General features: G+C 37.0%; 2 protein-coding genes and 1 long non-coding RNA gene across 3 annotated transcripts in view; 2 read left to right on the top strand and 1 right to left on the bottom strand.

Moving 5' to 3' along the window:
• The window catches only part of slc10a7 (solute carrier family 10 member 7), a 15,525-nt gene extending 14,608 nt beyond the window's left edge, over nucleotides 1–917 (bottom strand). Inside the window, exon 1 of the mRNA XM_077218020.1 lies at nucleotides 510–917. Coding sequence (XP_077074135.1) covers nucleotides 510–609 — 100 coding nt within the window. The 5' untranslated portion in view covers nucleotides 610–917. The remainder of the gene's footprint in view (nucleotides 1–509) is intronic.
• A 60-nt stretch (nucleotides 918–977) lies between these two features.
• On the top strand, nucleotides 978–4,199 carry LOC143725588 (uncharacterized). Its single transcript, XM_077218092.1, has one exon. The coding sequence runs from the start codon at nucleotides 1,379–1,381 to the stop codon at nucleotides 3,272–3,274; it is 1,896 nt and encodes a 631-aa protein (XP_077074207.1). The 5' UTR covers nucleotides 978–1,378; the 3' UTR covers nucleotides 3,275–4,199.
• Nucleotides 4,200–13,581: 9,382 nt separating this feature from the next.
• LOC143726101 (uncharacterized) lies at nucleotides 13,582–16,939 on the top strand. Its single transcript, XR_013198382.1, has 2 exons — nucleotides 13,582–14,256; nucleotides 14,668–16,939. It is a non-coding gene; the product is annotated as an uncharacterized LOC143726101 (long non-coding RNA).
• The last annotated feature ends 6,110 nt before the right edge of the window (nucleotides 16,940–23,049 follow it).

Consider the following 23,049-nt stretch of genomic DNA (forward strand, 5'->3'; position numbering starts at 1 on the left):
CTTATCTATCCATCCATCCATCCATCCATCCGCAAACTTCAATGGGGTTTTAAACTTAAAAACAAGTATTTGTTCAGGCAAAAATTGTTCTCACTCATGTATAAACAGGAAAAACAATAGTAAGTCTCCTCCACCCGGACAGGATTATTCAGATCCGGGTGTTGCAAGTCAACGTGTCACTAATACAACTAGAGTAAAAACAACCATCAACCATCAAGCCACATCGATTAACAACACACTGCATGATCATATTCAGATCAAATTTATCATGAAATCTCCATCTATACACTGAAAACTTTACATGTAACACATGTGACCTAGTCCCTCATCATAATTACTTCCATTTTACGTCAATCCACAAATAATCAACAATCTTTTGTGTGATATTCATGCATACGAGTCATTTCCTAATAGCGATCATTGCATAATTATTATTTATGTGAGCAATAACTGATTTTAAAGTTGGCATGGATAGAAATGTGTCCAGGTGTGTGTTTGATGATTCTCACCTCCTTTCACTCCCACGGACGGCGCGAGCTTGGCGCACGTGATGACGAGCACTATACCGATGATAAACCATTCTTTCCGCACGCGAGCGATCAGACCCATCGCCCATCAAACCGACGCGCGTCTAAAACACGACGAGCTCAGTGTCCGTGCGTCGAGTCTCGCTCTTCCGGACACATATGCGATACCGTAACGACTGGAGTCTGCGCGCAACGCCTTTGTCAATACTACGACCACGCTGAGCTTTATTTTTTATTTTATTTTTTATTATTGAACAGATATTATTGAATTATTTATTATATATAACAGCACATTCTCAAAACTCAAAACAATAATAATATAATTATAAACAGTAGACAAAAAGCCCCTAAATTGAACAGGGGGGAAAGGAAATAAACATGGTAACATATAATTTAAATTTAAGAGAGAGAGAGAGAGAGAGGGGGAGAGAGAGAGGGACGCCTGAGGAAAAAAGTCATGTTTCACTTTAGCTCTTAAAATTCAATGATTTTTTCACCTCTAGAACAGAACCAAACTCGACAAAACCTACATTAAACTGAAAAAACAAACAAAAAGAATCACAGGATAACTGTGAATCAGTTATTTATTTCTTTTAAACAAAGTTTTTTACACATTTTGAACATAAGCAACTGAGGAGCAGCAGCACTCTGAGCACCAAAGAGGACAGCAGAACCACAGAGCAGAAATCATCCAACAACTTCAATCAACAAACAGGCAAGACACCTTCAACTACATTATTTTCAACACTAGAAAATAATAAGATAAGAAAGAGACGAATAAGAGACGATTAACTTGTTGACTAGAGCTAAGGTAGCAACAGAGCAGTGAGTGACAGTTGTGGCAGTTGAGAATGGAGGCAGCAGCGCCCCTCCCCCGAACCATCACATACCCACAGAAGATGAAGACAGCAAAAGACAAGAAAACTTATAAACACAATCTACTCAAGAAAAACCCAGAAACTTTAATGGTTGACTGTGTTCAAAAAGGAGACAAGTCCATTATCACTAATCTACTGCTCCACACAGAAAACTGCAATGCTTGGCACACAGGCATCTGCAAATACTACAAGAATTTCAAAAAACTCGGCATCTGTAATGGGAGACAAATTCAAATTCATGAAGAAGGAGGAGACACTAGCAAAGCATTTCTGACTGTAAATATATACCACAATGGAACCATAATGTTTCAAGGGAATGAAGCATGTCTCAGCTCTGTCCAGGCAAACTTTACCAGCCTCAAAGCACTGGCAGAGATTGAGAAACAGACAGAGAGTACAGGCAGACATGTTGAGCTCAAGAGGTCAGGGGCGGAGCTAGAGGAGGAGGAGGAGCCTGTCCTGGACTGTGACACACGGCTGGAGCAGTCCGTCACTCAGATGCGGAGCAGTCTGTCCCTACAGGAGGTAGAACTAGTGGAGCTCAGAGAACTGGTGCTCTCGCAGACGACATCCAGCGAGCGCATACAACAACTGGAAAACAAACTTCATCAGCTCACAAGAGAATTTAAAACTAGTGTTGAGGAGCTAAGAGGAGAAATAAAAAAGCTGCAGCAGGACAGAGATACCCTAAACAGTGAGGTGAAAAGTGTCAGAGAGGAGGTGAAAAGTGTCAGAGAGGAGCTGATCGTTAGAGAAAAAGAAATGCAAAGCCTGAGAGAGCTGACAGAAAGCGTCATACAGCCTGGCTCGAATGCCACCCAGACCCCAGCACAACCACTCCTGACGCCTCCTGAGACTATCACGCCAACAGCACGGATAGATGCCCACACACAAGACCGAGAAAGCACACCTAGTCACGTCCATGCAGAAATAGTCATCTTAATAGACTCTAATGGCAGGTTCATCAGTGAAAAACAGCTCTTTCCCAACCACAAATCTTTAAAACTTTGGTGCCCAAACACAGAGAGTGCCCTTCAACAACTCAGTAAAGAAACACTTGGTGATCCCAGTCACATCATCATACATGTGGGAACAAATGACCTGAGGACACAACAGGAACGAGTGGCACAATCAGTTACACAAGTGGCAATTAAGGCAACACAGACTTTCCCAACATCAAAAATAATCATCTCCACCATCCTACCCAGAACCGATTTCCACCCCCGCACTATACAGAGAGTCAACACAAACATATCACGCGAATGTGCTGGAATGCCAAATGTTCATCTGGCACATCACTCTACACTGGACATTCACAATCTCCATGACCACGTCCACCTGCGTAGAGACAGTGTGAATGTGTTTGCTAAAAATCTTAAAGATGTTGCCCTTGGCCGAACCCCTGGCAGTCCCTCAAAGAGTCAGAGAGAATCTAACAACCCTCAACCAACGAGACGCTTCATCCCAGCATCAGCACACAGCGTCTTCCAGCCGTATCCATCTGAGCCCTGGAGACTCCATCGCCCTGCTCCGCTGTACCCACACCCTGAACTCCAGCGCCCACGCTCCCGGCCTTCACACCCACATCCCATACACCAACATCACCGTCAGCATCAGCAACGCCAAGACCTGATGCCCCCATACCAGCGGAAAAAACCGGCAGGACCCAGAGAAGCCCCGGCGATGGGTAACAACACCTCGATAGCGCAGACGTCATCAGCCCCACAGCCAGACGTCCACAGACCCGAGCCGGAGCAGCGGAGCTACGCTGCAGCCCTAAGAGGCCCGAACGACCCCCACAGCACCAGTCTGAGAGAGATCAAGGACATGCTCAACTTAATCTGCACACGGCTGATGGACCAGTCGTGAGTAAAAGACACCAAATTGAACAGATACACTAATATATGTGTATATATATGTGTATCTATGTCTATGTGCATGTATGCATGTGTGTATATATACACATTTATACGTATGTGCAAAAAAAAAAAAAAACGTTTAAATACTACCAATAATACAAATAGGTAAATGGTAAATGTATGTATGTTTACACAGTGCACATAGATTTTAAACGGGTTCAAGTTGAGTTGGTTCTATTCTAGAGAAATGTTAAAATTGTTTATTGACAGCATGAAACCACTGACAATCACACATTGGAACATCCAGGGCATTAACTCATCAAGTTTTGGATGTAAAATCAACACCTTGGATTTTAAGAAAAGTGTATTAGATATAGACATAATAATATTACAGGAAACGTGGCGCAGAACTGATGAGGTCACTCTCTGTCCCCCAGGCTACCGGGAAATACTCATATCGTCCCAAAAACATGAAAATATTACACGTGGGAGAGATTCAGGGGGCATCATAATCTGGCACAAACTTGAAATTGATAAGTACATCAAACTAATCAAAAAAGAAGAATCTCATATCTGGCTCAAAATCAATAAACAGCTCAGTCAAACTACAAAAGATATATTCTTATGTGCTCTTTATATTCCTCCCTCTGAATCTCCTTACTATAATGAGAAAATCTTTGAGACCCTCCACAGTCAAATCAACCACTTCCAGGCCCAGGGAAGTGTGCTGATGTGTGGGGATCTCAATGCCAGGACAGGATCCCTACCCGACTACACCACAGATAACGGGAATAATTATATATTTGGACAGAGCTTTCAACAAAACAGTGTCAATTTTTCAAGGACTAACTCTGATGCTCAAGTGAATAAAAACGGGAGGCTTCTACTTGAGCTCTGTCGAAGCCTCGGCCTGTACCTCGTCAACGGCAGGGTGAGAGGGGATTCTCTTGGGAGATACACATACAGCTCATCTCATGGTTGCTCAACAGTTGACTACATGATCACAGATCTAGATATATTCTCTTTCAGAGCATTCACAGTCAAACCACTAACACCCCTATCAGATCACAGCCAAATTACTGTGTATCTGAAAAGGAAAGAAAATACTAACATACACCCAATACAACCCAGTAAACTGTACAACATCAAAAATATTTACAGATGGGTTCAAAACAGCACTGAAAAATACCTGGCCGCATTGGACCACCCCCAAGTGTGCTTACTTATGGATAACTTCATAGAATACGATTATCCTCAAAATGAAGATGGCGTAAATCTGGCTGTAGAAAACATAAATTACATATTTGATTATCTGGCAACAATATCTAATCTTAAAACCACTAAGAAAAATCATAAGCAAAAACCAAATAATGAAAAATGGTTTGATTCGGATTGTAAAAGAATAAAGAAAAACTTAAGACATCTTGCAAATCAAAAACACAGACAACCAGACGATCCAGATTTACGTCTTCATTATTGTGAGGAGCTTAAAAAATATAAAAATACACTCAGAAAGAAGAAAGAACAGTACATCCAAAATCAGCTCAAAACTATTGAAGAATCTGTCCATTCAAACAGTTTCTGGGACAACTGGAATCTCCTGAATAAAAAGAAACATGAACAAATTACTATACAAGATGGAGACACCTGGAAAAATCACTTTGAACAACTTTATAGCAAATTAGACATGAATATAAAACAAACACAAATATATGAAAAATTAAACCATTTAGAAAACATAATTGGCAAATACCAAAACCCGCTAGATTACCCAATCACAGAAAAAGAGCTGATGGATAAAATACAGGCTCTGCCAACAAAAAAGGCAAGAGGACCAGACGGCATCCTTAACGAAATGCTTAAAAATATAAACCCCAAATTCAAATTAGCCTTAATGAAACTGTTCAACTTGGTTCTGAGTGTTGGTCATTTCCCTGACACCTGGAATAGAGGACTCATAACACCCATATTCAAGAGTGGAGACAAATCAGACCCGAACAATTACAGAGGCATCTGTGTGAGCAGTAATCTGGGGAAGATGTTCTGCAGCATCATCAACACGAGACTCGTTCACTTCCTCACAGAGCACAATGTCCTGAGCAAAAGCCAGATTGGATTCTTACCAAATTTTAGAACATCAGATCATATTTTCACCCTACATACCCTGATTGATAAATACATCAACCAAAACAAAACTAAAATATTCGCTTGCTTTGTAGATTTCCAGAAGGCCTTTGATTCGATTTGGCATGAAGGCCTTCTTTCTAAACTTCTAGAATCAGGTATCGGGGGCAAAACGTACAAAATTATAAAAACAATGTACTCAAACAATCAATGTGCAATTAAAATTGGCAATAAACAAACTGAGTTCTTCACTCAAGGCCGGGGTGTGAGACAGGGCTGCCCACTATCACCGACCCTCTTCAATATATACATTAATGAATTGGCGAAACTCGTAGAAGAGTCGGCAGCTCCTGGCCTCACACTACACGACTCCAGTATAAAGCTCCTGCTGTATGCAGATGATCTGGTCCTGCTGTCTCCAACAGAAGAGGGTCTACAGCAGAACCTGGACACCCTGCATCAGTTCTGTCAGACCTGGGCCCTGACCATCAACCCAACGAAAACTAAAGTACTAACGTTTCAGAAAAGACCCAGATGTCAGGGAAAGAGACACAATTTCACCCTTCGTATGACCAAACTTGATCATGTCACAAGCTACACATACCTCGGGCTGAAAATAAGTGCAACTGGAAACCTAAATTTGGCCGTGAATGAACTGAAAGAGAAAGCAAGAAGGGCCTTCTATGCCATCAAAAAATCTATCCAAATTGAAATACCAATCAGAATCTGGCTCAAAATATTCCAATCAGTCATAGAACCAATTGCATTATATGGCAGTGAAGTTTGGGGTCCTCTCCTAAATCACGAATTTGACAAATGGGACAAAAATCCGATTGAAACCCTGCATGCCGAGTTCTGTAAGAGTATCCTGGGAGGACAGAGGAACACACCGAACAACGCATGCAGGGCAGAATTAGGCCAATACCCTCTACTAATACACATTGAGAAATTCTGGAATCAAATTTTGGAAACATCTAAAAATGAGTGACCCCAACTCTTATCATTTTAAAGCCCTTAAAAACCATGAAATGAACACTGAGAAGAGCACCCTCCTTCAGCTGGTCCTGAGGCTCCACACACACACTAACACCACTAACAGTGATCCGCCTCAGGACACACACACCCTCAGACACACAATCCGGCCCAACCACATGATCAAAGCACAACAGGAGAATTACCTGACCTATTGGACTCAATCAACAGAAAAACAAAGCAAACTAGAATGTTATTTGGCCCTAAATAGAGACTACACAACCGCAGAATACCTGAGTACAGTGAAAGACTGTAAACTAAGAAGAATGATGACGAGGTACAGACTGAGCAATCACACTCTGACTGTAGAGACGGGCCGACACCGACAGAACTGGCGGCCCAGAGAGAGACGCATCTGCCCGTACTGTGAGCAGGGAGAAGTGGAGACAGAGCAACACTTCCTCACCAGCTGCCCCAACTATGAGGACATTAGAGGGACTTTTTATACAAAATTTGAAATACTTTGCCCTAACTTCATACAATTAGACAACAAAACACAATTTCAACATCTATTAGGTGAAAAAACAGATTGTATCATACTAGCAGCCAGATACATTGATGCTTGTCACAAAAAGAGAGAGTCGACGACTAATCAGTGATGCGCACACACACACACACGCACGCACGCACGCACACACACCCACACACACACACACACACACTCAAACACTTACACACTGAATTCTAATAGAATTCAGTTGAAATGTTCATAAACTGTTCTAATTATTATTATTATTTATGTATTTATTTTTATTTGGTACACTGTTAATATGTACAATTAATTTAATTTGTACATTTAGATTTAAGTCATATTATAATATTTTATTATTTTGATGTCTTTATGTATTCCAAGCTTTGGCAATATTGTATTGTGTACAGTCATGCCAATAAAGCAATTTTTGAATTGAATTTGAATTGAATTGGGAGAGAGAGAGAGAGAGAGAGAGAGAGAGAGAGAGAGAGAGAGAGAGAGAGAGAGAGAGAGAGAGAGAGAGGGGGAGAGAGAGAGAGAGAGAGAGAGAGAGAGAGATGCCTTTAGTCGCTTTTTTGTAAAAAAAAGCATAAATATTATATTTTGTGCACAACATAAAGGACTTTAAAGCTTTGAAATTGCTGGAAGAAGAGGTAGTAGGCTACCCACATAAGATTGCAGGTTAAAAATATTTTATTCAAAAATAATTGAATTCACAAATAAATAATTAAGATCCCCAAATAAATGCAAAGAGTTTCACAAAAAATATATAAAATTAGATTTGCAAATAAATTAAAAAAGTGTCAAATGTTTTATGTCACAAACACAATTCTGGCTGGCATTCATTTGTGAATCGCTTCTTTTGCATTTGTGGATTTTGAAACATTTCTAGCATAAAGAAGTGCTGACACATCCACAAATACAGTAAGTTGACTCCGCCCACCGTCAACTCAAGCCAATCAGATAACAGCCATCTGCACTGACCAATCACAGCGCGCTCTGTATTACGATTCTTTACATTTATTTGTGAATCTCAATCTATTTATTTGGAATGATGCAACAATTCTAACCCCATTGCACACTGTCTCAAAGAAGAGAATAAATAGCTAGATATTCTATTTGAAAATATGAATGCAAATATTTACTTTGTCTCCCTGAGATTTTAAGGTCATAAATTATTAAAATAGCCTTTAACAACACATTTGCATGGTCGCGGTGCCCTGATGGTCACATAAAATGGAGGTAAACAAATAAAATATTCCATCTTTTTTAGTAAGTGCTTTATTTTTTTAATTATGGTTATAATATAAAATTATTTAATTAAAGGGTAACTAAACCCCTGGTCAGAGCCTGACTCCACCCACTGGCAATATTTGCAAAATGCTGGAAAAGTGGGCAGAGCCCAGCGGAGGGGGGGGGGGGGGGGGGGGCGTGCACCTGAGATGCATCTCTCTGTAGGCAAGGGCGTGGTTAGCTAGCTGGTATCCTCTGACGTCAGAGGGTACCACAACTACCAATAGGAAAATTCAACTGCAGTAGCCACCATTCAACCTGAAGATTGCAGCACTCAAGACTTTTTTACACCATATATTGTAGAATTAAAACACTTTAACCCAAATGTCAAAAAATTTGCTGGAATCAATGAACAACATTTATGAAGGTCCATTCTTACAGATAATTAACTTAAAAAAAGTGGTTTTAGTGTTTAGTTACCCTATAATAATTTAATTTAATAAATGAAATATAATGTTTTTAGATTGGCAAACCCAGATCTGAACAGTGAAACTTTAAAGGCGTGGAAATATTAAAAATGAACGAAATCTTCTTTTTATAATCATCATTCTTTTAATAAGTGATCACAGAAACCATCATCAAGAAATAGTCGCCCACTCGGCTGGGATGGCACATGTCACGTCCTCGAGGTTCTCTGTATTCCCGCACTGACTGAAGGAGTTTGAATCGTAGGCGGTAGGATTTGATTTGAATTTGGCGGATTGCATAAACTGTTCATTGAATGTAGCAACATGGCTTCTACATCAGGAGGAAATAGTGGTAATGATGAGATGGAGTGGATGATTTCAAGATCATCACGAATGAAAAGAATGATGAGGAAGAGACAAGAAAGGGCAAAAAGTTGGTCGGAAGAGAGCGAGACAAGAGCAGAAGTTAGCAAAAGGACAAAAACAAACGAACGGGCGAGTTCACGAGAAAAGGATGACTTAAACATGGAAGAGGAATATAAATTAATGGTGGAATTTAAGGAGGAGGGTGGATTTATTCACCCGATAAAGCTGACTAAAGCAATAGAGGAAGAAATAGGGAAAATCAAAATGGCTAGAATCATGAACAACAGAAAAGTGCTAATTCATGCTGTCAGTGAATCTCAACAACAGAAGATAGGCTACTCAAAATGAAAACCTTGATGGGGGAAAGGATTAAAGCATATGTTCCAGGAGCTATAGCAAGGTTGAGGGGAGTAATATCAGGAGTTCCAATTGAAATGACAATGGAGGATGTGAAAAAAGAAATTAGAGGAGGGAAAATAACAGACGCCATCAGGATTAAAAGTAAAAGAGATGGGGAACTTAAAGATACAATGGCAGTGATTCTTCAATTCGAAAATACCATGCCAGAAAATATCCAGCTAGGATATATGAATTACAGAGTCAGAGACTACATCCCTAAACCCCTCAGATGTTTTACTTGCCAAAGAATGGGACACATTGCAAAGGAATGTAAAGGAAAAGCTAGATGTGCACGATGCGGAGGACCGCATGAATTTGGTAAATGTGATAAAGATGCTAAGGTTAAGTGTTGTAATTGCGGAGGTGAACACAGCGCAGCATATGGTGGATGTGTTGTACAAAGGGAAGCCAGAGAAGCGCAAAGAATCAAAATAACAGAAAGAGTTTCATATGCTGAAGCTTTAAAAAGAGTGAGGAAAGATAGCACAGGAGGAATGAGGTTGGGAGAAGCAGGTCAAAGAAACTCGGCTGGGAATACAAAGCAAAGGCAGATTTATCAAAGACAAACCTTGGTACCAACAACAAATAGTCAAAACACATGTTTGCATAAATGTAAAGTGGATGAAAATACAATGGTGGTGAAAAAAGAAAACTTTGTAGCATTCATGTGTCATATTGTTAATATCACAGTACAAATGAAGAAGAAAAGTGACAAAATCAAAGCAGTTGTAACAGCAGCTGGAAGGTTTTTAGATATGAAAGAAATTCAAGCAGAACAGATCCATTCCATTCTGAGTACCACTGAAACAATAGAGAATGTTCAGGATTAGGATCATAGCTGTTATCATGGTTTTACACATACTTCAATGGAATGCCAGAAGTTTAATTGCCAATGGACAAGAATTTAAAAAGTTTGTTTATGAATTAGAAATAATTCCAGATATAATATGCGTTCAAGAAACATGGTTAAAACCTAATTTAGAATTTAAGATTCCTGGATATAGCGTAGAAAGACAGGATAGAAGTAATGGTAGTGGAGGAGGATGTGCTATTTTTATTAAAGATGGAATAGCTTATGAGAAAAATCTCATGAATAAAGAATTAGAATGTGTTATTATAGAAATATTTAATGTAAGAAAATATGGAAATATTAAAATTATTAATTATTATAATCCATGTAAAAATCTTGAAAGTGATATATTTAGGGAGATGGCGGGGAAAATACATAGAAGAGAAATATGGTGTGGTGATTTTAATGCCCACAATAGTCTTTGGGGTAGCAGGAAGACAGATCATAATGGTAGCATAGTGGAAGAAATAATGGATGAAAGGTCATTAGTTTGTCTTAATAATGGAAAAGGTACAAGAGTAAATATACATAAAAATACAGTTTCATGTCTTGATATCACATTAATATCTGATTGTCTGGTTAGTTCATGTAAATGGGATGTCAACTGGGAGTCTACAATAGGAAGTGATCATTTTCCAGTAAGTACAATAATTGATGACAATATAAACAGGCAAGAAGATTTTATATTAACAAGATGGTGCTTTAATAAAGCTAATTGGCAAAATTTTAAAATTAAATGTGAGGAAACCAGTCATATGGTTACCTTAAAAGGCAACATTGAAGAGTGTGCAAGGGAGATAACAGAACATATTTTAAATGCAGCAAGTTATAGCATACCAAGGAAAAAAATCATAAAAGGTAAGAAAAAGGTAGTGCCTTGGTGGAATGATGAATGTAGCAAAGTGGTTAATGAGCGTAATAAGGCATTTAAAATATTACAGAAAAATTTAACAACCGAAAATCTTATTGAATATAAAAGGAAAAGAGCAATGGTTCGTAAAACTATTAAGGAAGCAAAAAAGAAAACATGGAGAGAGTATTGTTCCTCAATAGGTTCAGAAATAAAATTAAAGAATGTTTGGTCAATGTTTAGGAAAATGACGGGGAAAAGGGATGATGTTAAAATACCAGCTTTAGCTAGAGAACAGGAGATAGTAGTTTTAAATAAAGAAAAGGCAGATTTATTAGGCGAGACATTTGCTGCAGTTCATAATGGTGATCATCTAACAGACATTCATAGAAGGCAGAAGCTACAAAAACTTGGAAAGCATAAAAATATATTGGGAAAATGTAAAAAATGTACATCAACATTAGACATGAATATAACTGTGAAAGAAATTAAAACAGTATTGAAAGGGACAGGATATTCAGCTCCAGGGGAGGACCAATTATGCTATGCTATGTTTCGGCAGATACCGGAAGTTACATTGGAATTAATATTAAAATTATTCAATAAAATATGGAAAGAAGGTACAATACCAAATAGTTGGAAAAGGGCAACAATTTTACCATTTAATAAACCAGGGAAAGATCCAATCAGTCCAAATAATTACAGACCAATAGCTTTAACTTCTCATTTAAGTAAATGGATGGAGAAAATAGTGGTCAGTAGATTAGGGTTTGTTCTTGAACATAAGAAATTAATTAATGGATACCAGTGTGGATTTAGAATAGGGAGATCAACAATGGATGCATTAATTAGAGTCAGTAATGATATAGAGAAAGCGTTAAAAATGAAGGAGATAATGGTTGTAGTATTTTTTGATATAGAAAAAGCATATGATTCATTATGGAGAGAAGGGTTACTTATAAAAATAAAGCAGATGGGAATAGGTGGGAAGATGTATAATTGGATAGCAAATTTTTTGATGGATAGAAAAATAAGGGTGAAGATGGGGAACGATTATTCAAAAGAATTCAATGTGGAAAATGGAATACCTCAAGGTAGTGTAATAAGCCCAATTTTATTTAATATCATGATTAATGACATCTTTTCAGATACTGACAAATGTATTAAATCTGCATTATTTGCAGATGATGGGGCCATATGGATGAGAGGAAAGAATATAAAACATGTAGTAGGAAATATTAAGAAAGCAATTAATAAAGTAGAAAAATGGTCTTATGAATGGGGTTTTAAATTATCAGCAAACAAGTCTTGTTTTATGGTATTCACAAATAAGAGAAATATTGATATAGGAACAATGACATTATATGGACAGACGTTGGAAAGGGTTACAGAATTTAAATACCTAGGACTATGGTTAGATAGCTCTTATACATGGAAAACACATATAGATAACTTGGAAACTAAATGTAAGAAAGTTATAAATCTCTTAAAGGCTGTGGCTGGAAATAACTGGGGTGCAGATAGACAGTCATTATTAAACATATACAGGGCTCTTATGAGATCAATAATAGATTATGGCAGTTTTATTTATGGAGCAGCAGCTAAAACAACACTACAAAGGATAGATAGATTACAGAGTAGAGCTTTACGTATATGTACAGGAGCAGTGAAAACAACACCTATCAATGCTCTTTTAGTAGAGACTGGAGAAACTCCACTGGAAATGAGAAGAATGAAATTAGGTTTAGTATATTGGATGAAAATTAAAAGTAGTATGGATGAAAATGTAACTTCAACAATTCTAAAAACTTGTTGGGAATATTCAAAGTTCCATGGTAATGGATTTGGATGGGTTATAAGCAAATTGATTAAAGAGTTTGGATTAGAGGATAAGGAAATAGCACAATGTTGTTCCTCCATGGTTATTTCCTGAGATAAATGTAGACATGAGACTTCTTAAAATGAAAAATGAATGGAATTTAAACGAAATAGGGATACAGACTGATATATATTTAAGAAACTCTTATTATAATTACCTTAAAATATATTCAGATGGGTCTAACAATTTAAAAGGGTGTGTGGGAATGGGAATATATATTCCTGAGTTCAAAATACATATTTCTAAAAGAATGTCAGATCAACTATCAGTTTTCACAGCAGAGATGGTGGCAGTTATATTGAGTTTACAATGGGTTGAGGAGGTTAGACCAGATAGGGTGGTGATATGCACGGATTCCAAAGCAGCTTTAGAAAGTATTCAGGGAGAAGGAAATAATAGGAAAGATTTAGTATTAGAAATTCAGCACAGTTTATTTAGATTATACAGGGGTGGCATTGATATTTGGTTTTGTTGGGTACCAGCACATGAAGGGGTAAAAGGAAATGAAAAGGCAGACAAATTAGCAAAAAGGGCTTTAGAGGAAGCAATAGCAATTACAATTCCTTTAGGGAGAGGGGAAGGAAAATCATTTATTAAGAGGAAAGAAATTGAAAATTGGCAAAAAAGGTGGAATGAAAATAAAAAAGGAAGAAGATTATATAAAGTACAAAAGTCAGTAGTAAAGAGAAATATTAATGAGAGAAACCGAAGGGAAGAAATAATAATGATCAGATTAAGAGTAGGTCATACTTATTTAAATGACAATTTATATTTAATAGGGAGGAAAAATAATGATAAATGTGAAGGATGTAGAGAGATAGAAAATATAGAACATGTATTGATGAACTGTAAAACATATGAACCTGAAAGGGAGAAATTGAGAAGAGTAGTTGAAAGGACAGGCCAAGAATGGAGTCTTAAAGGATTATTGGGAAATAAAGGAAATATAAAAGATATTTATAGATTAAGGAAAGCATTATTTATTTATCTTCAGAATACAAAATTAAAAAATAGAATTTAATAGATGTAAAACAATGTTGCTACACACTCATGAACAGTAGGTGGCGGTATGCACCTTAAGTTGCTTGCAATCCGCCATGATAGAAAAGAAGAAGAAGAAGAAGAAGAAGAAGAAGAAGAAGAAGAAGAAGAAGAAGAATCATCAAGAAAATGTGAATTTGTAGTTGATTGTTGTTCCGCCCTGCGGCGTTGAGTTATAGTTTCTAGTCGGACCCGTTTCAGGGACGGACCTGTTCGTGCAACAGCGCGGAAATCATTCATGAGTCTGCTTCATTACAGAACTTGGTCAGATCTTTTTTTGTAAGTAATTACACGTCGGAATTGTTTTTATTGTGTATATGTACATGTTTACTTTCAGTAATATATTTTATTACGTTAGTGACTGTATCGGTTTTCTCGAGTTACGTTCTCCGTTGAAGCCTTTGTTTCTCTGACGCCTCGGCGATTCGCCTCAGGTTAATTAGCAGCTAGTGGGTTTGTTTACATCTGTTAATTCATGTGGATAATGCGTGTAACAGTGAGTTTGGTGATACAGCGGACGTTTGTTTAATTTCTATACATTAAGAACATCGTTAGTTTATTGTGTAAAAGTATTGATTTTGAGAATACTGTGTAATCTTTCTGAGTTACTGGGCAACATTTTATTTTATTGTGTAAAGACTCATCAGACGTTACACTTTTGTAATGTTTATGTTCTGTTTATTCTTTCAGTCTTACAGACTTGAATGGAGAAAAACGGAAGAAATAAAACTGAGGAAGAAAAGAGAACAAAAGATAAAACATCAATCCTCAACAAGACTTCTGGAGTTTCTCTTCTTCATTGCTGTTAACTATCTGTCTAGCCGTACAAAGCAGAGTCGTACTACGAGGGCAGGATAACTGTCCTGCTGCTCTTCATCATAAGGCTTGTTTGAGATGAGCGGAACACATCACCGGTGATCAGCGAGTAATGCATGCCGGTTAGAAATGTGTCCGAGTGCGGTCCGCCTTGCGCTGATGTCATGCTGACGTGTGTCAGAAAGCTCTCGCGAGCGCAAGGCGCACGTGTCGGATCCTGCAGTCGCGCGCAGTTGCTCTCCACCGACTGCGCTGATCAAAAGCATGATGGGAAACGACTTGCTGACGACACAGCTTAATGTTGATTGGTTTAAACAGCCGTGATGTATTGTTCTCTTTTAAAATGTTTGATTTTAAAACTCGGATATCATATATGTTATGTGTGAACATTCCCAAACTCTCGGACAGTGTGATCTCTATGGGTTATGCAATGTTATTTTATTATAAACACACACAAAAAAAAAACACAACGCCTATTAACGAAGTCTGTATTAACGGAAAAATGATCGATAAACACTTATTTGGAATGGAATTAAATAACAAGTATGCAACTTTGGGCGTCTTGTTTATTATATTTATTTTCATATAAAAGCAACAGGACTTAAATTACATCCAGTTTATAAGCAACACTGTGCACGAGCGTGAATCCCCCGATATCCATCATTGATCTCACAGGTGTCTTGATCCACTGCGAGAAGCGAGAGCTGTCCGTCTTGCCTGCGCTTTCTTCACTCCTCCTCTCTCTGCAGCCGCTACTCTCGACTACATCTCCGGCGAGGCAAGGCGCATCTCAAACAAGCCTATTATCATCATCGCTCACACACACTCTTCCTCGTGTGTGAGTGAACATGGCCGCACTGAACTCTGGGCCGGTTCTGCTCGGGTCTCCTCTACAGAGAGAGGAACATCCAGAGAATGATACATTTCTACAAAAGATGAACATCAACTTAAACACACTCTACTATTTCAGTGCAGATCTTCATTCAGAAACAAATGACACTAAACTCATGTTTTGACCGCGAGTGTGTTAATAAATGAATAATCTGTTGTGTAAAGAATAATCATACCCTCAGAGGAACACACAGAAGTCCTCATCATCTTCCAGATAGCAGACAGACAGCAGGACACTGATGGACACACACTCGACACTGAAGAGTCTGGACAGGAACAGATACAGATTTTTTTTTTTTTGTGACAGCATTTGCAGTTACATACAACACATACAAGTACACATACACACAATGCAGACTACATACATAAACAAATCATATCCCAGGGAGTCTGCAAAGTCCAGCAAGGCTAATCAACATCACTTAAAGTTATAGGAGTTCCAATATCATTTAGTCACGTGATGTCACAAGTGTTGAATATATCTGCACAGTCTTCAGAGCTTTACAGTTCTTTGAATATCTTATGGAGTCCAAATATTTATTGACTTCACTCTCAAACACAGGAAAGAAGGGTTTAGAGCCCCTAAACTTACATTTATGGATGGGATAGGCTATTTAGCGAGTAAAACAGTAACATTCACATTAAGAGATACACGGTGACAGTCTCGCGACATTCAGCAAGAGGCTGGATAATAAAGAGGCTTGTTTGAGATGCGCCTTGACTCGCCTGAAATGTAGTCGAGTAAGTGCAGGCAAGACGGACAGTTCTCTCTTCTCGCAGTGGATTATATACATGTGAGATCAAAGGCAGATATCGCGGGATTTACACTCGTGCACGGTGTTGCTAATAAACTGGATGTAATTTAAGTTCTGTTGCTTTTGTATGAAAATAAATATAATGAACAAGACACCCAAAATAGCCATTCCATTCCAAATAGGCCTACGTGTTCATCAATCATTTTTTTCTTTAATACAGACATGTGTTTTTATATTTTAAAAAAAATGTCGCACTGTCAGAGAGTTTGGGAATATCCAAACCAGTGGTGTAGTCTAGTTTTTTGTAGTGAGTACACTGTGATATACCAGCCCGCCGCCGCCCATTTTCTTCTGTGTTATCGCCATCTAACTCAGCCTGGAAAGAGCTACATTTAGCCTTAGATGTTATATGAATATGGTCCCTGAAGCACAGGTTTTATCAGCTGACAATTAAAAGGCTTAAACATTATAAGCACAAATAAAAATTTACTTTTTAAAAACTTGTGTGATATTCCTTTAAAATTATGTTTTAATAGATTTGATTATTATTATTTTAAAAAGTACATCTTACTATGCAATTTCTTTAATAATTCCCTCGAGTTACTTTATTTATCTCTACAAACTTTTATTTTGGTGGGTTGTAAATTAAAGACATTTGAGCTTCTGTGTGTTATAATAAACTATTATTATTATTATTATTAGGCCTACTTGAAGTATACTCTACTGTGCAATAGTAATATTTTTATAAGTTGGACAAAACTTTGAATTTGACAGGTTGTCATGAAGACTTTAAAGTTTGTGAGTGTGTATATGATACGAATGAATGACGATAGTTTTATCAAATGAAATGGTAAAATTCTTGTGACGTGACTCTCATAAAAGCTCTGCAATGAAGTTCAAATGTGTGCATGTCCTCCTCATAGACGCTGAAAACACCACGAGTGTCGCGCGCGCGTCAGTGTGTATAGAGCACACATTGAGCGCTCATTCACAGAAACACGCAGAACATTCAGAGTTTATTTCAATAGCAGTCTTTTTGAGCTTTAATATTCATGGACACTTAGTACATATCGAGATTTGATTCATTGTATCATTACTTTTGATTTATCCATTCAAAAATGGCCAAATTGCGTGACGTTCCGCTTTACAGTATAAGTTACATTTGTTGCTGGATTCCGCGATTCGATCCGTGTCGTCCGTGAATTTATGAATGACGGGTTGAATTTATGAATGAAAGCTCTTTCACAAAACAATGTTGTTACGAATCCTCACGCTTTTTAAAGTGGGCATACGGAAATCCTTGACATTTTCTAGTGGGTATACGGCGTATACCTGCTTATCACGTAGATTACACCACTGATCCACACATCATTTATTCACATAAACATGATATCAGAGTTTTAAAATCAAACAATTAAAAAAAGAACAATACGGTTGTTTAAACCAATGAGCATTAAGCTGTGTCGTCAGTAACTCGTTTCCCATCGTGCTTTTGATCAGCGGCGCGCAGTCGGTGGAGTTTTTGACAGCCTATACGTCGGTGAACAAAAGTTTGGTCCTCAGATTACGTTGCAGTTACCGTATTTTTGTTAGCTGGGATACTTTTAACGCTATTATAAGAATTGCATTGTATGCTATACAAATAAATTGTTAATTTTATAAATGTTCCCCAGCTTAAAGCATGAGAGAATTTTGTTTTCCTAGAGAAAAATTAACATGTAACGACGTTATAGGCTTACTGTAGGCCTGCCCGATCAACGCGATCTCATGAAAGTCAGTAGGCCTATCTATGGCACGAATTATATTTTTCGTGCAATTTATGCGAAAGTTAGTTTTTACGTGCACATGATAAGCACTGTAAACCCCTTGGGTAGGAATATTGCTGTGGGTTACGTGCGTATTACAGGCCATCTAGTGTGTATCATATGCAAGTAAAAACTATTTTGCATATAAATTGCACGATAAATACAATAATAAAAAAATAAAATGACAGATTTAAAAATGTTTGGTGAATTAACCCTTTGAAACAGCTGAAACTGTAAAACGGACAATTTAGTGCAGTAGCCTATATGCAACTTCTATTGTATAAATCAATATTACTACAATATTACATTACTGAAAGCCCTTCAGCAGTAATGTAGTATGTACAAACTGAAAAGTATGGAGAAGTCAGTCTGACTTTGACTTTCGTTTTCTTCAGAGCTGGTGCTGCACTGACTGAGAAACGGAGCAGTCCTGTGAGTCATGTGAACTGGATCAGCAAGTTCTGCACATTTTGTTCTGCCACTAACACAGCATTATTAGGCATTACAAGCTAAGACACGGATACTATTGATCTTGCCCCTTACCTTGCATCTACAATGACTGTTAATGCTCCTTTAAGACACAAGTTGCTCCTAAAAACCATTGTTGAAACATGAAACATCAGTGGTTCATCAATCTCAGCCACATGATGCACATGAATCTCAGTCCAGTGTAGTCACTCATCGGCTACAGTGTGAGTTAAGTGATTTGTGTTAAAGTGAGCCATGTACTATTAACAGGGATAGGCAGTATATTTGAAATACAAAATAATATTTTGTATTCTGAAGCCTTTGGGAAAATCAAATGTAATTTGTATTTGAATACATCAGATGGGTATTTTTACATAAAATACTTTTTGCCAGTTAACCTGTTTATCAGGGTGGTTTCATGCATAAACTAGTTCAGACACGCCTCCATTCATGCATGTGACCTACAGTACAACTCAGCTTTGGATCAGCTTATTTTCTGGAATAAGGTGAGGATGTAATGATTTTTCTGGAATAAGGTGAGGATGTAATGATTTTTCTGGAATAAGGTGAGGATGTAATGATCAATTCTACTTGTTGATTAAAGTTAAATTAAGAGGCCTGAATAACAGATTTGCCTTGAGTTAACATGAAAGAATAAAAGATCAAAGACAAGTGTGTGGAAATAGCATTAGCCAATCAGTCTCGATCGGTTGTTGATTTTTTATCAGCTAGCTTGTCAAATGTGTTTAAAGCATTACTGCATGTTAGGACCAGGTGACATGACACCACATATCATAGAGATGCTATAAAGTGTGAATCGATGGAACTTTTTCTAAATCGTTTACATAGATGGGCTTATTTGTGGGGTAAGCCAATCTATCCGTGCAGCTGTTATTGGGCAATTTAGGAATTATTGGAACGTTGTAGTGCGAAAAGAAGCACTGATGAATGATGCACCACAAAAACCTTCAGCTTTCAGTTTTATTGCTCAGTGAAAACATTTTTTTTGGGTAAATAGTGTCAAAGGATTTCTAATTTAATATTTTAGATAAACTTTATAATTTTAATGAATTTATAGAAACAAATAAACTTTACATCAAATATATATATATAAAAACTTAAAAATAGGGTTGTAACAATATCGTGTCACAATATATCGCAATACAAAAATGCAACAATATGTTTAGTGTATAGTTCACCCAAAATAAAAACTACTGCGTGAGAAAAAATTCACGTTTTCAGAGTTTTAGTGTCGGTACTACATTAAACTACTATATAATGTTAAATATAATAATAATGCAATGGGGGAATATTTGTGGGTGCTGATAATGCCAGATGTCTGATGTTAACAGTAAAGTAAAGTTTGTCGCCAGCATTATTTTAAATATATCTAGTCAGTGAAAGAGTGCAAGAATATTCGTCTTAATTAATTCTGTATTTTCAGCTTCAGAATCATGAATGTTGTTATTCTGGCGTCTCTATTGTCCTGTGCTTTGGGTTTCCAGCACCAAGTCCAAGCAAACAATGTAATAACAAATTTAGCATTTTAATCAACAGTACATTTTTTGTTAACCTTTTATCATATGTCTTGGAGTATCGCAATAATATTGTATCATGAGTTCAGTATCGTGATATGTATCGAATAGTGACATGAGGGTATAGTTACACACCTACTTAAAAAGCATTGCACTACCCGCAAAAAAAAAAAAAAAAAGCCTCAACAGAGTTTGAAATTCAGTTTTTGCTGCTGTATTAAAACTGATATTGAGAATTGTGAAACCATGATATAGTTACTGTGAAGTAAAATTAAGATTTTGGGTCATATTCTTTGCTAGATAGCAGAAAAGGTTCCCACAGTTTTACATACATTATGAATTTTTTAATAGTGTTCACCACAAGTAATCGACTACATTGTAACCTGGTCAGAAATAAGTATATAAATGGCTGCTATTTTGCACAAGTTTATTTGTAATGGCCAGCAATAGACCTGTGTAGTTTCTTCATTCACTGTGACCTATACCTGCACTGGAGGGCCAATTTCACATGTATTTTGTGTATTTTCAAAATATAAAATACTGTAGGCCTATTTGTATTTAAATACATTTCTCCACACTGTATTTTGTATTTGTATTTTAAATACATTTCCGTGTATGTATGCCCATCTCTGACTATTAAGCATACTTTGCTCATTTGGGAGCTCATTTGAAGAGTAAGGAAACTGTTAATTGTCCCTTTGCGCCGTGTCAATTTTAGTGTGTATTTCACCTTTACTGGGCACAAATGTAGATATAACTGTAATTCTGGTTTAAGCAATATAAAACCTGAACTAATTTGTGATCACAGAAACGTTGATTCAACGTTTAGCTATTTTTTAATTTAGTTTTAAATTACAGTACATTATTACTAAGAAGGATTTTGTCGGCTTTGAAATCAAATAAAAAAGCATTCAGCATGTTTTTCTATGCCAATGAATAATTTTTTTTGTCTTAAAAGTTGTGTTGACAAATTACGCAGTTCAGTCTGTTGAATGAACTTAACATAAAATCAACTAAAATGAACTATTCCTGAAAAAGTAACCTGGCTGCCTTAAAAAAATAAGTTAATTCAACAAAATTAATAGTTTAGCCAATTAATAATTATAAATTGACTCAAGATACTTAGTGTAAACAACTCAAGATAGCAGTTAATTCAACAAAATTAATAGTTTATCCAATTTTTATTTTGTTTGCACAACTAATAATTATAAATTGACTCAACAAGATGCTTAGTGTAAACAACTCCAGATAGCAGAAAAGTTTGTTGGTGTCACTAATTTTAGGTTGTCTCAACTGGGATTTAGGTTTACACAAATGTTAATGTCTTGTTGGAGGAACTAAAAAACTAATTCATTAAACTTTATTTTGTCAGCTTCACGTTTGTTACCCCAACGATTAATTGTAGGTTTAAGGAACTCCAATAGGCTATGTGTAAACAACTGACGTTTCTTAGCTGCCAGGTTATAAATTATTTTAAGTTAAATTAACTTGTTCGTTTTTACAGTGTGTGAATATTCCCAAACTCTCTGACCGTGCGATCTCTATGGGTCATGCAATGTAATTTTTTTTATTACATTACAAAACACACGTCTCTGTATTAAAGAAAAAAATGATTGATAAACACATATTTGGAATGGAATTAACAAGTAAAAAGTATCCTACTTTGGGTGTCTTGTTCATTATATTTATTTTCATATAAAAGCAACAGAACTTAAATTAGCCTACATGCAGTTTATTAGCAATATTGTGAATCCCGCGATCCATCTTTGATCGGTCAGATCCACTACGGGAGAAATGTCCGGCTTTTCCCTCTCCTTCCCTCTCACTGCAGCGGCCTATACTCTCGCCTACTTCAGGCGAGGCGCATCTCAAACAAGCCTAATCCTGTAAATCTCACAATGTCAGGGAGAAAGGAAAAGTCCCCAAAGAAGAAACGGTATTTGTCTTGATGTTAGTGTAATGAGAGTGTGTGACGAATTTGGAAAACAACAATTTGCTTGAGACTAGATTTGACATGCGATTTACAGATTAAATGTAGGCCTAACATGTAACAATGTGCAATACAGCTTTTATTAATCCTTGGCTGCTTAATAAAACACAAATGTTAATTTCTGAATTAGTATAGGCTAGATGTTGAAATTAACATGCACTAAGATTAATAAATGCATGTAGAAGTCATCATCGTTAAATAGTCAAATGTTTGTTAACTAAGTGTTGCCAAAAACTCTACATTGATTATTATTAAACAACAAATTCACACAACACACTCGTTGTTATTGTAGTGCTGTTTTAAATTTAAAAAATAGGGTTATTTAACAGTTCATGTTTTACAGTTATAATATTCACAATTATAATTATATGCACAAAATATATTTAGCACAGAATAAGCAGACTTTAAACTTTGCTCTTCTTAATTTACAAATTAACATTTTTATAAAAGTTTAATGAAATAACTCACTTGTTGAGGAGTTCTGCATGATAAATGTACGCATGGAGTTTGTTCAAGTTGAGTATTTGATGTGTTGTGTCCAGAAGAGATGTGCAGCGTGCGGGTCCTGATCGCGGCAGTAACCCCGCCTCCACACCCCCATCCCGCACACTCATTGGAAAGTCACATGTCAATCATGCCTCCACTCACTGTGAGTAGGCGTAGGCGGGTGCATGAGGAGGACGGAAAGAGCTTTCCGTAGTGGTTCAACTCTTTATTACTTTTGTTACTGTGTTAAATATGTAATAGCAATGGGCCCACCGGTCCGGCGACACTTTACACTTGCGCGATCAAAAGCGGATAGCCTATCTCTG

The sequence above is a fragment of the Siphateles boraxobius genome, unplaced genomic scaffold, assembly GCF_051911475.1.
Source record: "Siphateles boraxobius isolate OS27281-9 unplaced genomic scaffold, OSU_SipBor_1 77, whole genome shotgun sequence".
Lineage (NCBI taxonomy): Eukaryota > Metazoa > Chordata > Actinopteri > Cypriniformes > Leuciscidae > Siphateles > Siphateles boraxobius.

Coding starts and splice junctions, on each gene's coding strand:
- LOC143725588 (XM_077218092.1), top strand. CDS start 1,379: ATGGAGGCAGCAGCGCCCCTCCCCCGAACCATCACATACCCACAGAAG.